General features: G+C 38.7%; 1 protein-coding gene across 2 annotated transcripts in view; it reads right to left on the reverse strand.

Annotated features, from left to right (window-relative positions):
- Positions 1–17413, reverse strand: part of dgkaa (diacylglycerol kinase, alpha a) — an 89466-nt gene that overhangs the window by 40179 nt on the left and 31874 nt on the right. Inside the window, exons 1-3 of one of the 2 annotated variants that reach the window (XM_061902641.1) lie at positions 15235–15381; positions 5039–5206; positions 432–508 (exon numbers count right to left, since the gene is read on the reverse strand). In XM_061902641.1, coding sequence (XP_061758625.1) covers positions 432–508; positions 5039–5114 — 153 coding nt within the window. In that variant the 5' untranslated portion in view covers positions 5115–5206; positions 15235–15381. Of the gene's footprint in view, positions 1–431; positions 509–5038; positions 5207–15234; positions 15382–17413 lie in introns of those variants that run through there. The other variant, XM_061902640.1, reaches the window with a different exon arrangement.

Consider the following 17413-nt stretch of genomic DNA (forward strand, 5'->3'; position numbering starts at 1 on the left):
TGAGTTCTTGGATACAACACGACTTGGACAAAGAAGGTGAGAAACACTACTGAATTCAAGAGAATAATGTATATTAAAGTTGGTGGAAAAATACTAACTATAAAGTTAGTATTTTGGGTATCTGGAACATATTTACTATTGGAGTATGTTGTTTTCTAAGGGAAAATGGTTTGGGTTTTACAAAAAAAACCAGTGTAATATATGATAATAGTTTGCATTAATAAGTGTGGCGCGGAGGCAAAAAGTTGCCAGAGAAGCCTTGCTGCGTGGGCCCAGCTGAGGGTGTCATTTACATTTACATTTACAGAGGCGACAGCTTTCAATGGAATTAGAGGACTGTTGATAAAGTGCCCACGTTTGGAATAAATCACACTTTCAGGGCGCTACTTTCCAGACCGGAAAATGAGGCCATCCCATTGCCATCCGCTCACCTCTCCGTGCCTGTGGCGGGCAAGGCGGCCATCTGCATCAAACTCCCGCAGCACGTCTTTCACCTTCAGGCTGCAATCTGGACGAGCAGGAAGGACGAAAAAAGACATATTGGGAAGATGACATGAAGACATCATGAGACAACTGGCAGTAGCTAGGAATCTGAATCCATCGTTTAATGCAGGGGTGTCCAAACTTTATCCGCCGAAGGCCGCACACTGAAAAATCAAAACAAACGGGGGCCATTTTGATATTTTTTATTTTAAAAAACAATACAATATATGTATAAAAAATATACATTTCGGCCTCCACTCAGGCTTGATCCCAGGGACTCCAAAGGGTTTTGGTCAAAAAAATATTAAAAATGTGTCATTATTCAGTATTATTATTTTTATTATTATTCAAGTTTTAAATCTCTAGATCAACATTAGGTCTATCTGTCAATATAATGATTTTAAAGATTCAAATTGTATGGTCTTTTTGTAAAAAAAAACAACAATGTTTTTTTATGGAAAAATCACAAAATATGCAATATTTTTACCCAATAATTCTTTTAAGTGGAATATTTGAGACTATATAACAATTGGAGCCTTAAAAAGATCAATAACTCATAACACTATTGATTTTAATCCATTATTATTTTTTGAGCAATGACACTTAAAAACAAATCACACTAAAATGATTGGGGATCCAAAAGGGTCCTACTCATTAAAGTGTTAGAAAATAAATTATATATTTTTTTTACTATTTACTTTGAACAAAATAATCTCGAGATCAACTTCAGATCTATCCGTCAATTATAAGTTTTATTGTTGTTTATGTTTTTTGTTTGTTCGTTTTAGTCACTTCTTTAAAAAAACAGCTCAGTTTTTTATATGGCAAACACAAAATATGCAACATTTCCCCCCCCAAAATATCTTCAAATGGAAATTTAATGTGACGTAATTGGAACTTTGAATTGGTCAATAATTCATAATGACATTCATTTTGATTCATTATTATTTTTTAAAGAAAGAAACAGCATGCATGGCAGCTTTGTGTTATTAGAGTAAACGTTGCAACATTTTTTTGTTACATTTCACCCGTTTTGTCTTTTATACCACTTTTTATGTGTTAAAATTTTTTCAATCTTATTTTTAAAATGTGCCGTGGGGGCCGTTAAAAAAATTACCTGCGGGCCGCACTTTGGACACCCCTTAAACATTACCTTAATATAATAAAATACTGTATATTCCTTCAGATATATGTTTATTTAAAACAAATATGAAATAGAAAAAACATATATATTTTTTTTAAATAAAAATTTACAATAGTAAACACAATTATAATTATAATAATTAAATATAAATTGAAATTTACAACAAAAAAAGGAATTTGACGCATTTTCCATGCAACATTAAAGTTTTTGTTCAAAATGACAATCGTACAATAGGGTAAAATATTTGTAAATCCTTTTAAAGATACATTTTAAAAAGGAAAATATTAAATAGTTGAGACATTTTAGTTAAAAACAGTGGATTTGATGAAAATTAAAGAACTAAACATACAGTAATAGGGACGGCGTGGTGCAGTGGGAGAGTGGCCGTGCGCAACCCGGGGGTCCCTAGTTCAATCCCCACCTAGTACCAGCCTTGTCACGTCCGTTGTGTCCTGAGCAAGACACTTCACCCTTGCTCCTGATGGATGCTGGTTGGCGCCTTGCATGGCAGCTCCCTCCATCAGTGTGTGAATGTGTGTGTGAATGGGTAAATGTGGAAGTAGTGTCAAAGCGCTTTGAGTACCTTGAAGGTAGAAAAGCGATATACAAGTACAACCCATTTATCATTTATTTTATTTAATACTAACAATACTAATAATAAAAAAATATTAATAGAAATTATGAAAAAATACATAAAATAATGTGAACCCCACACCCTAAAAACAGAAGAAAAAAATTAATTAACTACATTTCTTTAAGTATATTTTTTCCGCCCTGCGATCAGGTGGCGACTTGTCCAGGGTGTACACCGCCTTCCGCCCGATTTTAGCTGAGCTAGCAACCAGCTCCCCCCGCGACCCCAATGGGAATAAGCGGTAGGAAATGGATGGATGGATTTTTTCCTCAATATTTAGTTTAAACAGACATTTTTTGTTAACCATTTAGTGAAATAATTTTTAAAATCTTTTTAAAGATAATTTTAGATAGTTTTTTCTAGATAGGAAAATATTACTTATTTGAGACATTTTTAGTTAAAAAACAGTGGAAATTCCACTGTGGAATTGATCAAAAATAAAAATGAAATAAATAAATATACAGTAATAATAACATACAATAATACATACAAATATAATATTAATAGATATGATAAAAAGTCGTAGTTAAGAAAATATTTTTTTCTAAATATTGTAATTCATTCAAATAAAAAATACATATAATATTACTAATGCTAATACAATTGTAATAATAGTAGATATAGTAAAATTATGACACAATGAAATATAACGAAAGAATACAAAATAAAATAATGTTGTTGTTTTTTTGCTGCCAGTGGCTGAAACATCCTGGGTGAAACCTTCAGAATAAAAGCACATTCACAAATTTAATTGCCGACCTTAAGTTTTGTCATTATGTGCTCTCAAATTTGGATATATGACTATTTATATCAGGGGTGCCCATTATGCCGCTTGCAAGCTACCGGTCGATGGCGGAGGGTGTGTCAGTCGATCGCCAGCCAAGCATTAAAAAAATACACCTAAAAATGAGCGATCATCAATCTTCTCTATGACATCGCTGGACATTCACGGCACCCGAGGGTCTTGTGAGCAGCTGCAATCAATCACCAGCAATCAGCACACCAGGGACTGATGAGGGCGAACTGAATAAAGACCAGTGGACCCAAGGATCCTTGCCGGAACATAACCTTCTGTTGGCGTACAACCTCCGTTCCCATGTTGGCGTTGCCCTCGTTCCCCTCCTTCTTCCCGGACTCCCTCTTAGATCTCGACCTCCCGCTTGGACACGGACCTCTTGACGCCTCTCTCTCTCAGCCCCACGGACCTCCCGTTTGTCTCACGGACCTTCCTCTACCTTGTCCCCGCTCTAGATTCAACACGACGGTAAAACACACAAGTAATTCCCACAACTAGTCTACACCACACACTCTTGGAAATTAGTTCACACTCCATTTCCTTAGTTTGTGTCATGTCTTGTGATCATGTTTTGTTTAGTTATGTTCTGTTTTGTTTGAGACTCCATTGCTTCCTGTTTACTTATTGTGGTCACCGGTCTCTGATTAGTGCTCGCCAACTCACCTGTTTCCCGAGCACTAATCAGAGGCAGTATTTAAGATTGGCTTTGCCAGTCAGTCGGCCTGGCGTCATTGTTCGTTTCATGCTCTGTTCTTGCCACACTAAGTCTTGCTTGTTTCATGCAATGCCTCAGTTCATGTTAGTTTTTCAAGCCACAGTAAGTGTTTGTTTTATGTTCATAGTTTACCTTAAAGTGTTAGTTTTGTTTCCTTAACCAAGTTGTGCCTCCGCTGTAAGCACTTTTTGTTTGTACCTTTATTAGTCTAAATTAAATGCACGCCATGTTCCGAGTAGTCCGTCTGCCTTTCCTGGGAGAACGACCCCGCAGCAAGCTGCGACCCCCCCGTCTTGACAAGTTTGTAATATTTTTGTTTAATTATTATATATATTGTGTGTATATACATATATATTGGGGCGACATGGCGTAGTGGGTAGAGCGGCCGTGCCAGAAACCTGAGGGTTGCGTGTTCGCTTCCCACCTATTGACATCCAAATTGCTGCCGTTGTGTCCTTGGGCAAGACACTTCACCCTTGCCCCCGGTGCCGCTCACACTGGTGAATGAATGTAGGCGCAAACTGGCAGCCACGCTTCCGTCAGTCTACCCCAGGGCAGCTGTGGCTACAAATGTAGCTTACCACCACCAGGTGTGAATGAATGATGGGTTACCACTTCTCTGTGAGCGCTTTGAGTATCTAACAATAGAAAAGCACAATATAAATCTAATCCATTATTATTATTATTATTATTATTATATATATATAATAAAGCATTGAGCTTTACTGCCCCCTTGTGGAACTGTGCCGTCACAACTCCCTCCAACCATACCATATATACATTTATCTTTGTTAAGAAAAACCTCTCTTTCATAAATAAATACATATGAATGATAAAAATGAATACAATATCAACAATTGGATATGTCTACCGGTTTCCCACCTTCTTTTTGTAAGGGGCGCCGGAAGTTGGCAGACCCGCCAGCGATCCTGTTCTGTCTCCCTGTGATGTTTGTCTGCTGTTGAATGGGATTGTGCTGAAAATTTTAATTTCCCCCCGGGGATTAATAAGTATTTCTGATTCAGTTTGACCCTGTAACAGATTATTTCTATTTGCATTATTTCTTTAGGGACTAGGGATTAGCGATGCACTACTTTCATGTCATTGAACGTCTCTTTCCTCAACAACTATCACGGAGGATTGAGATTTGCTGGAGATGTTGTGCACTTTGACCCCGGCAATATTGGAGGTATTAAAAAGCCGAGCAGGTGGCGGTAAAGAAGCAGGTGTAGGTGTGAGACATGTGGGGCGTGCACACCCACTCACATTCAATGTACTGCTGGAGCTGGATGAAGTCCACCGGGTTGAGTTCCTTCACTTCCGCGCCGGAGGGGGCGGCCATGCTGCCCGAGCTCAGGCAAGACCAGGAAAGGAGGTGGGCGGACGCCTGGGCTTTGTAGCGTTGCCGACCAGGACGGCAAAGTTAAACACAGCCTAGAATGAGAGGCACACAGATATTAAGAACCCCTCTAGAACTTTCTATCATTCTTTTCTACCGCTGTCACCTTCCGGTACCTCAAGCTTCCTTTTACACTTGTATGACAGTTAAGAATAACCAAGTGGGACCAAAGACATTGATTGTACACTTCATAAAGTGGCTACAGTTTGACCCCGGAACAGATTATTTCTATAGTTGGTATCGTTAACAGTAATTACCGTGTTTTAACCCGGGAGTTAACAATGTTGAAATGTGACTTAAAACATTGCTTGTACACTTCATAAAGTGGCAAGAGTTTGACCCCGGAACGGATTATTTCGGTTGTTGTTATTGTTAACAGTATTTAACGTCTTTTTACACCGAGAGATAATGTTAAAATGTGACTTAAAACAATGCTTGTACACTTCATAAAGTGGCTACAGTTTGACCCCGGAACAGATTATTTCCATTGTTTGTATTGTTAACAGTAATTACCGTCTTTTAACCCGGGAGTTAACAATGTTGAAATGTGACTTGAAACATTGCTTGTACACTTCATAAAGTGGCTACAGTTTGACCCCGGAACAGATTATTTCGATTGTTGTTATTATTAACAGTATTTAACGTCTTTTTACACCGAGAGATAATGTTAAAATGTTAAAAGCATTGATTGTACACTTCATAAAGTCGCTACAGTTTGACCCTGGAACAGATTTTTGTTATTTTTAATTATAATTAATAGTAATTAACATCTTTTAACACCCGAGAGTTAATTTTAAAATGTGACTTAAAATATTGCTTGTACACTTCATAAAGTGGCTAGAGTTTGACTCCGGAACAGATTATTTCTATTGTTTGTATCGTTAACAGTAATTACCGTCTTTTAACCCGGGAGTTAACAATGTTAAAATGTGACTTAAAACATTGCTTGTACACTTCATAAAGTGGCTACAGTTTGACCCCGGAACAGATTATTTCGATTGTTGTTATTATTAACAGTATTTAACGTCTTTTTACACCGAGAGATAATGTTAAAATGTTAAAAGCATTGATTGTACACTTCATAAAGTCGCTACAGTTTGACCCTGGAACAGATTTTTGTTATTTTTAATTATAATTAATAGTAATTAACATCTTTTAACACCCGAGAGTTAATTTTAAAATGTGACTTAAAATATTGCTTGTACACTTCATAAAGTGGCTACAGTTTGACCTTGGAACAGATTATTTCTATTGTTGGTATCGTTAACAGTAATTAACATATTTTAACCTCCGAGAGTTAACAATGTTAAAATGTGACTTAAAATATTGCTTGTACACTTCATAAAGTGGCTACAGTTTGAACCTGGAACAGATTTGTGTTACTTTTTATTATAATTGGTATCGTTAACAGTAATTACCGTCTTTTTACACCGAGAGATAATGTTAAAATGTGACTTAAAACATTGCTTGTACACTTCATAAAGTGGCTACAGTTTGACCCCGGAACAGATTATTTCTATTGTTGGTATCGTTAACAGTAATTAACATCTTTTAACACCCAAGAGTTAACAATTTTAAAATGTGACTTAAAACATTGCTTTTACACTTCATAAAGTGGCTACAGTTTGACCGTAGAACAGATTATTTATATTGTTGTTATTATTAACAGTAATTAATGTATTTTTACACCCAAGAGATAACAATGTCAAAAAGTGACTTAAAACATTGCTGTTTGCACTCCGATGACAATTAAAATGTTTAAGATGCCACTTAAACATTGTCCTTGCAGCTTTAAGGCTGGCTACAGTTTGACTCTGCAACAGATTACATCTATTTATTATTATTTTTTAACAGTGATTAGCTTCTGTTTGCACTTAAATAACAGTTAAAATGTTTAAAATACCACTTAAAAATTGTCTGTGCAGCCTTAAGGGTGGCTACAGTTTGACCCTGGAACACATTTGTCTATTATTATTTTTAAAAGTTATTAGCTTCTGTTTGCACTTACATGACAGTTAAAATGTTTAAAACGCCATTTAAACATTGTCTGTGCAGCTTTAAGGGTGGCTACAGTTTGACCCTGGAACACATTAAGTATTTTTATTATCATTTTTAACAGTGATTAGCTTCTGTTTCCACTTAAATAACAGTTAAAATGTTTAAAATACCTCTTAAAAATTGTCTGTGCAGCTTTAAGGGTGGCTACAGTTTGACCCTGGAACACATTTAGTCTATTTATTATTATTTTTAAAAGTTATTAGCTTCTGTTTGCACTTACATGACAGTTAAATGTTTAAAACGCCACTTAAAAGTTGTCTGTGCAGCTTTAAGGGTGGCTACAGTTTGGAAAAGCAAGATGGCGGCGCCCGGATGGGCTGCGACACTGCGGTGCTCTTGCTAAAGATGGAACATTTGGCGGAAATGCCGGACAGTTCTGCAGACTTCTTGGCTGGCTCACATCGTGGTCACTCCGTGATCACGTACGACCGCCAGACACTTCTGGATATGGACATATCGGGCCGTTTTGGACTGATAGACGCGGGCGTGCTAAACATGCTAACTAGCATGGGAATACGTCGGCGGCTACATCCAGCGGCCTGTGAAGCAGGGGAGTCTAGTAGCAGCGGGGGCCGTCTACGGAGCAGACGCCAGCGGTGTGATCGGAAACGCGGATGCCGAGCGGGGCTAAAAACAAAGCAGAAGGCTAATCCCCACAGAACACCACTTCCCTCCACCCTGCAGTGAAACCTGGCTTAAACCAAACGACTTTTTTGCGCTAAATGAGGCATGTCCTCCTAACTTTACACATGCGCATATTGCCCGTCCCCTTAAAAGGGGTGGGGGGGTCGCACTAATATAAAACGAAAACTTTAACCTTAGTCCTAACATAAATAATAAATATAAATCGTTTGAGGTGCTTACTATGAGGTCTGTCACACCGCTGCCTCTACACCTGGCTGTTATCTACCGCCCCCCCAGGGCCCTATTCGGACTTTATCAATGAATTCTCAGAGTTCGTTGCTGATCTAGTGACACACGGCGATAATATAATCATAATGGGGGACTTTAATATCCATATGAATACCCCATCGGACCCACCGTGCGTAGCGCTCCAGACTATAATTGATAGCTGTGGTCTCACACAAATAATAAATGAACCCACGCATCGCAACGGTAATACGATAGACCTAGTGCTTGTCAGGGGTATCACCGCTTCCAAAGTTACGATACTCCCGTATACTAAAGTATTGTCCGATCATTAACTTATAAAATTCGAGGTTCAGACGCATGTTCGTCAAACTAATAATAATAATAACTGCTATAGCAGCCGCAACATTAATACGGCCACAACGACAACTCTTGCTGACCTACTGCCCTCGGTAATGGCACCATTCCCAAAATATGTGGGCTCTATTGATAACCTCACTAACAACTTTAACGACGCCCTGCGCGAAACAATTGATAACATAGCACCGCTAAAGTTAAAAAAGGCTCCAAAAAAGCGCACCCCGTGGTTTACAGAAGAAACTAGAGCTCAGAAATTATTATGCAGAAAGCTGGAACGCAAATGGCGCACGACTAAACTTGAGGTGCACCATCAAGCATGGAGTAATGGTTTAATAACTTATAAACGCATGCTTACCTTAGCTAAAGCTAATTATTACTCAAATCTCATCCACCGTAATAAAAACGATCCTAAATTTTTGTTTAGTACGGTAGCATCGCTAACCCAACAAGGGACTCCTTCCAGTAGCTCCACCCACTCAGCTGATGACTTTATGCAATTCTTTAGTAAGAAAATTGAAGTCATTAGAAAGGAGATTAAAGACAATGCGTCCCAGCTGCAACGGGGTTCTATTAACACAAATACGATTGTATATACGGCGGATACTGCCCTCCAAAATAGTTTCTCTCGTTTTGAGGAAATAACATTAGAGGAATTGTTACAACGTGTAAATGGAATAAAACAAACAACATGTTTACTTGACCCTCTTCCTGGGAAACTGATCAAGGAGCTCTTTGTATTATTAGGTCCATCAGTGCTAAATATTATAAACTTATCACTTTCCTCGGGCACTGTTCCCCTAGCATTCAAAAAAGCGGTTATTCATCCTCTTCTTAAAAGACCTAACCTCGATCCTGACCTCATGGTAAACTACCGACCGGTGTCTCACCTTCCCTTTATTTCAAAAATCCTCGAAAAAATTGTTGCGGAGCAGTTAAATGAACACTTAGCGTCTAACAATCTATGTGAAACCTTTCAATCCGGTTTCAGGGCAAATCACTCGACGGAGACAGCCCTCGCAAAAATGACTAATGATCTATTGCTAACGATGGATTCTAATGCGTCATCTATGTTGCTGCTCCTCGATCTTAGCGCTGCTTTCGATACTGTCGATCATAATATTTTATTAGAACGTATCAAAACACGAATTGGTATGTCGGACTTAGCCCTGTCTTGGTTTAACTCTTATCTTACTGATAGGATGCAGTGTGTCTCCCATAACAATGTGACCTCGGACTACGTTAAGGTAACGTGTGGAGTTCCCCAGGGTTCGGTCCTTGGCCCTGCACTCTTCAGCATCTACATGCTGCCGCTAGGTGACATCATACGCAAATACGGTGTTAGCTTTCACTGTTATGCTGATGACACCCAACTCTACATGCCCCTAAAGCTGACCAACATGCCGGATTGTAGTCAGCTGGAGGCGTGTCTTAATGAAATTAAACAATGGATGTCCGCTAACTTTTTGCAACTCAACGCCAAAAAAACGGAAATGCTGATTATCGGTCCTGCTAGACACCGAACTCTATTTAATAATACAACTCTAACATTTGACAACCAAACAATTAAACAAGGCGACACGGTAAAGAATCTGGGTATTATCTTCGACCCAACTCTCTCCTTTGAGGCACACATTAAAAGCGTTACTAAAACGGCCTTCTTTCATCTCCGCAATATCGCTAAAATTCGCTCCATTCTGTCCACTAAAGACGCTGAGATCATTATCCATGCGTTTGTTACGTCTCGCCTCGACTACTGTAACGTATTATTTTCGGGTCTCCCCATGTCTAGCATTAAAAGATTACAGTTGGTACAAAATGCGGCTGCTAGACTTTTGACAAGAACAAGAAAGTTTGATCACATTACGCCTGTACTGGCTCACCTGCACTGGCTTCCTGTGCACTTAAGATGTGACTTTAAGGTTTTACTACTTACGTATAAAATACTACACGGTCTAGCTCCATCCTATCTTGCCGATTGTATTGTACCATATGTCCCGGCAAGAAATCTGCGTTCAAAGGACTCCGGCTTATTAGTGATCCCCAAAGCCCAAAAAAAGTCTGCGGGCTGTAGAGCTTTTTCATTTCGGGCTCCAGTACTCTGGAATGCCCTCCCGGTAAAAGTTCGAGATGCCACCTCAGTAGAAGCATTTAAGTCTCACCTTAAAACTCATTTGTATACTCTAGCCTTTAAATAGACTCCCTTTTTAGACCAGTTGATCTGCCGTTTCTTTTCTTTTTCTTCTATGTCCCACTCTCCTTTGTGGAGGGAGTCCGGTCCGATCTGGTGGCCATGTACTGCTCGCCTGTGTATCGGCTGGGGACATCTCTGCGCTGCTGATCAGCTTCCGCTTGGGATGGTTTCCTGCTGGCTCCGCTGTGAACGGGACTCTTGCTGCTGTGTTGGATCCGCTTTGGACTGGACTCTCGCGACTGTGTTGGATCCATTATGGATTGATCTTTCACAGTATCATGTTCTCATATGTTCTCATAGTCATCAGTATCATCAGTATCACAGTATCATGTTCTCATAGTCATCATTGTCACCGACGTCCCACTGGGTCATTATCGTCACCGGTGTCCCACTGGGTGTGAGTTTTCCTTGCCCTTATGTGGGCCTACCGAGGATGTCGTAGTGGTTTGTGCAGCCCTTTGAGACACTAGTGATTTAGGGCTATATAAGTAAACATTGATTGATTGATTGACCCCGGAACACATTTAGTCTATTTATTATTATTTTTAACTGTTATTAACTTCTGTTTGCACTTAAATAACAGTTACAATTTTTAAAATACCTCTTAAACATTGTCTGTGCAGCTTTAACAGTGGCTACAGTTTGACCCCCTAACACATTAAGTCTATTTATTATTATTTTTAACAGTGATTAGCTTCTGTTTGCACTTAAATAACAGTTACAATTTTTAAAATGCCTCTTAAACATTGTCTGTGCAGCTTTAACAGTGGCTACAGTTTGACCCCCTAACACATTAAGTCTATTTATTATTCTTTTTAATAGTTATTAGCTTCTGTTTGCGTTTACATGACAATTAAAATGTTTAAAACGCCACTTAAACATTGTCTGTGCAGCTTTAACAGTGGCTACAGTTTGACCCTGGAACACATTAAGTCATTTTATTATTATTTTTTAACAGTGATTAACTTCTGTTTGTACTTAAATAACAGTTACAATTTTTAAAATGCCACTTAAACATTGTCTGTGCAGCTTTAAGGGTGGGTACAGTTTGACCCTGGAACAGGTTAAGACTATTATTATTTTTAACAGTGATTAGCTTCTGTTTGCACTTAAATAACAGTTACAATTTTTAGAATGCCACTTAAACATTGTCTGTGCAGCTTTAAGGGTGGCTACAGTTTGACCCTGGAACACATTACGTTTATTTATTATTATTTTTAACAGTTATTAGCTTCTGTTTTTACACTTACATGACAGTTAAAATGTTTAAAACGCCACTTAAAAGTTGTCTGTGCAGCTTTAAGTGTGGCTACAGTTTGACCCCGGAACACATTAAGTCTATTTATCATTATTTTTAACAGTCATTAGCTTCTGTTTGCACTTAAATAACAGTTACAATTTTTAAAATGCCTCTTAAACATTGTCTGTGCAGCATTAAGGGTGGCTACAGTTTGACACCCTAACACATTAAGTCTATTTATTATTATTTTTAACAGTTATTAGCTTCTGTTTGCATTTACATGACAGTTAAAATGTTTAAAATACCACTTAAACATTGTCTGTGCTGCGTTAAGTTTGGCTACAGTTTTACCCTGGAACACATTAAGTCTATTTATAATTATTTTTAATCAATCAATCAATCAATGATTATTTATATAGCCCTAAATCACTAGTGTCTCAAAGGGCTGCACAAACCACAACACAAATCACAAGGACATCCTCGGTAGAGCCCACATAAGGGCAAGGAAAACTCACACCCAGTGGGACGTCGGTGACAATGATGACTATGAGAAACCTTGGAGAGGACTGCATATGTGGGCAACCCCCCCTCTAAGGGAACCGAAAGCAATGGATGTCGAGCGGGTCTAACATGATACTGTGAAAGTTCAATCCATAGTGGCTCCAACACAGCCGTGAGAGTCCAGTCCAAGGTGGATCCAACACAGCAGAGAGAGTTATTAGCTTCTGTTTGCATTTACATGACAGTTAAAATGCCACTTGAACATTGTCTGTGCAGCGTTAAGTGTGGCTACAGTTTGACCCTGGAACACATTAAGTCTATTTATTATTATTTTTAACAGTGATTAGCTTCTGTTTCAGCTACAATCGGGCGGAAGGCGGGGTACACCCTGGACAAGTCGCCACCTCATCGCAGGGCCAATTGTAGCTGAGATAGGCGCCAGCGCCCCCCGCGACCCCGAAAGGGAATAAGCGGTAGAAAATGGATGGATGGATGGATAGCTTCTGTTTGCACTTAAATAACAGTTAATTTAAAAAAAATACCACTTAAACATTGTCTCTGCAGTTTTAAGGGTGGGTACGGTTTGACCCTGGAACAGATTAAGTCTATTTATTATTATTTTTAACAATCATTAGCTTCTGTTTGCACTTACATGACAGTTTAAAGGTTTTTATTGTGACTTAAACATTGTCTGTGCAGCTTTAAGGGTGGCTACCGTTTGACCCTGGAAAGAATAAGTCTATTTATTATTATTTTTAACAATGATTAGCTTCTGTTTGCATTTACTTGAAAATTAAAATGTTTAAAATGCTACTAAAACACTGCCTGTGCAGCTTTAAGGGTGGCTACAGTTTGACTCTGGAACACATTAAGTCTATTTATTATTATTTTTTACAGGGATTAGCTTCTGTTTGCACTAACATGGCAGTTGAAATGTTTTTAATGTGACTTAAACATTGTCTGTGCAGCTTGTAGGCCGGCTACAGTTTGACCCTGGAACACATTGTCTATTTATTATTATTTTTAACAGTTATTATTTTTAACAGTTATTAGCTTCTGTTTGCACTTACAATACAGTTAAAATATTTAAAATGCCATTTGAACATTGTCTGTGCAGCTTTAACGGTGGCTACAGTTTGACCCTGGAACAGATTAATTCTATTTATTATTATTTTTAACAGTTATTAGCTTCTGTTTGCACTTACATGACAGTTTAAAGGTTTTTATTGTGACTTAAACATTGTCTGTGCAGCTTTAAGGGTGGCTACCGTTTTACCCTGGAAAGAATAAGTCTATTTATTATTATTTTTAACAATTATTAGCTTCTGTTTGCACTTACATGACAATTAAAATGTTTAAAATGCTACTAAAACACTGCTTGTGCAGCTTTAAGGGTGGCTACAGTTTGACTCTGGAACACATTAAGTCTATTTATTATTATTTTTTACAGGGATTAGCTTCTGTTTGCACCAACATGACAGTTGAAATGTTTTTAATGTGACTTAAACATTGTCTGTGCAGCTTGAAGGCCGGCTACAGTTTGACCCTGGAACACATTGTCTATTTATTATTATTTTTAACAGTTATTAGCTTCTGTTTGCATTTACATGACAGTTAAAATGTTTAAAACGCCACTTAAACATTGTCTGTGCAGCTTTAAGGGTGGTTACAGTTTGACCCCGGAACACATTAATTGTATTTATTATTATTTTTAACAGTGATTAGCTTATTATTATTTTTAACAATTATTAGCGTCTGTTTGCACTTACATGACAATTAAAATGTTTAAAATGGTACTAAAACACTGCCTGTGCAGCTTTAAGGGTGGCTACAGTTTGACTGGAACACATTAAGTCTATTTATTATTATTTTTTACAATGATTAACTTCTGTTTGCACTAATATGACAGTTGAAATGTTTTTAATGTGACTTAAACATTCTTTGTGCAGCTTGAAGGCCGGCTATAGTTTGACCCTGGAACACATTGTCTATTTATTATTATTTTTAACAGTTATTAGCCTCTGTTTGCACTTACAATACAGTTAAAATATCTAAAATGCCATTTGAACATTGTCTGTGCAGCTTTAACGGTGGCTACAGTTTGACCCTGGAACAGATGAATTCTATTTATTATTATTTTTAATAATTATTGGCTTCTGTTTGCACTTAGACGACAGCTAAAATGTTTTTAATGTGACTTAAACACTGCCAGTGCAGCTTTAACGGTGGCTACAGTTTGACCCCGTAACACATTCAGTCTATTTATTATTTTTAACAATTATTAGCTTCTGTTTGCACTTACATGACAGTTCAAATGTTTAAAATGCTACTAAAACACAGCCTCTGAAGCTTAAACGGTGGCTACAGTTTGACCCCGGAACACATTAAGTCTATTTATTATTATTTTTAACAGTAATTAGCTTCTGTTTGCATTTACATGACAGTTAAAATGTTTAAAATACCACTTAAACATTGTCTGTGCAGCTTTAAGTTTGGCTACAGTTTGACCCAGGAACACATTAAGTCTAATTTGAAGTGGGTGTGGAAAAGATGAAGAGTGGTTGCTTTGTTATTGTATTTTCATTTCCATTGTTAATATTCGTAGTAACGAGTCGTGATTCAAGTCATCTAGAAAGTATGTCAGACTAAATATGAAACTTTTGACTCTCGGGAGTTGATGAGTTAGAAATAATTCCGCCCCCCCACTGACTGGCCTGAAAAAGAAGATATTTGGCGAGGCCGCGTGGTATTTTGAGACTTTTAACGGGACCTCCCCGTTGCCCCCTGGAGCCCTTGTGACGACGCCAAGACTGAAATGTCACGCGTGTGCAAAAGTGACTCACGGAAGAACACAATGGAAGGAGATTCCCTCATGGCGAGAAAACAAACAAGGCAAAACGTCATTCATCAGCGTGGAGGCGAGCGGGAAGTTGCCGCTGAATGGTTGAGTGGACGGAGAAAAAGCAAATAGGAGTTGGAGTGTGTTTGCTGTGGAAGGCTCGCTCAGGCCCGCCTTCATTCCCTCCAAAGGTCAGCGGCGTTGCCTAGCAGGGCCTCGCGAGAGGGACCATGAAAAAGGATCGATAGCGGGCAAAGCGACTCATCTAAAAATATGATCCCTCTTTCCGAAGGAGCGTTATTCCCCGCTGCCTCCTCAAAGGTCTTTTAGTCCCGTCACTTCCTGAAAGACTTGGTGGAGGAAACATTCCAAACAACAACAACAAACAATGGCGACGTCTGAAGGGGCTTAGCCCAGCCACCATAAATATTTCAGTCGGCCCATTTCTGGAATGTTGTTAATGCGCGTTTTGTGACCACTTTGACCTGCTGATAACACACAGCGGCGGGGAGGCTTTTAAAGTTCCGATAATGCAAAAGTGACCCCATTTTCATATAAGTTGGGAAATTGTGTTAGATGTAAATATGAACGGAATACATCCATCCATCCATTTTCTACCGCTTATTCCCTTTCGGGGTCGCGGGGGGCGCTGGCGCCTATCTCAGCTACAATCGGGCGGAAGGCGGGGTACACCCTGGACAAGTCGCCACCTCATCGCAGGGCCAACACAGATAGACAGACAACATTCACACTCACATTCACACACTAGGGCCAATTTAGTGTTGCCAATCAACCTATCCCCAGGTGCATGTCTTTGGAAGTGGGAGGAAGCCGGAGTACCCGGAGGGAACCCACGCATTCACGGGGAGAACATGCAAACTCCACACAGAAAGATCCAGAGCCTGGATTTGAACCCAGGACTGCAGGACCTTCGTATTGTGAGGCAGACGCACTAACCCCTCTGCCACCGTGAAGCCGAACGGAATACAATGATTTGCAAATCCTTTTCAATCCAATCCAATCCACTTTATTTATATAGCACATTTAAACAACAATAACGTTTCCAAAGTGCTGCACAGCCATGTTAAAAACAATATTATGCTCCACCAATGACTGAATAAAACAAAAAATGAATAAAAATAAAACCAATAAAAACAATATAAAAACAAATATTATTAAAAACTATTTTAAAGGGTAAAATCAATTAAAACAGTAAAATAAAAATAAAAGTGTATAAAAAACACAGAGGACGGAGGACCACACAACTCACGTAGTGTTAAAAGCCAAAGAATAAAAGTGGGTCTTAAGACGAGACTTAAAACAGTCCACTGTGGAAGCAGTTTGAACATGGAGGGGCAGAGTGTTCCAGAGCTTAGGGCCGACCACAGAGAAGGCCCTGTCTCCCCTGGTCTTAAGTCTGGTCTTGGGCACCACAAGCTGGAGCTGGCTTTCGGACCTCAGAGCGCGCGCAGGAATGTAAATTTGAATAAGGTCCGAGATATATTGAGGTGCCAGTCCATGTAAAGATTTAAAAACAAACAGCAATGTTTTAAAATCAATTCTAAAATGAACAGGGAGCCAGTGCAAACTCTGAAGAATTGGGGTTATATGCTGGCGTTTCCTGGCCCCTGTTAAAAGTCGTGCTGCCGCGTTCTGGACTAACTGCAACCGGGACAGAGCTTTTTGGCTAATGCCAGCATAAAGTGCATTGCAGTAGTCCAGGCCACTTGAAATAAAAGCATGCACGACTTGTTCAAAAAGGTTAAAAGATAAAAACGGTTTAACCTTTACTAAAAGACGAAGGTGATAAAATCACGATTTTAAAACGCCATTGACTTGTTTGTCTAGTTTCAACCCGTATTCAGTTGAATGCACTACAAAGACAACATATTTGATGTTCAAACTCATGAACTTGTTTTTTTTTTGCAAATAATAATTGACTTTACTCTGTTGATGCAATTGTTGATGACTGAAGTACTGACATCAACCAAAGCTCCTCATCCCACCCCCCAGATTGTAAATAATGTAAATAATTTATTGTATATACTATGATGATTAACCTGTGTGATGACTGTATTATGTTGATAGTATATATTTGTACCATGAATTGATTAACGTGGACCCCCGACTTAAACAAGTTGAAAAACTTATTCGGGTGTTACCATTTAGTGGTCAATTGTACG

This window comes from Nerophis ophidion, linkage group LG06 (assembly GCF_033978795.1).
Source record: "Nerophis ophidion isolate RoL-2023_Sa linkage group LG06, RoL_Noph_v1.0, whole genome shotgun sequence".
In the NCBI taxonomy this organism is placed as follows: domain Eukaryota; kingdom Metazoa; phylum Chordata; class Actinopteri; order Syngnathiformes; family Syngnathidae; genus Nerophis; species Nerophis ophidion.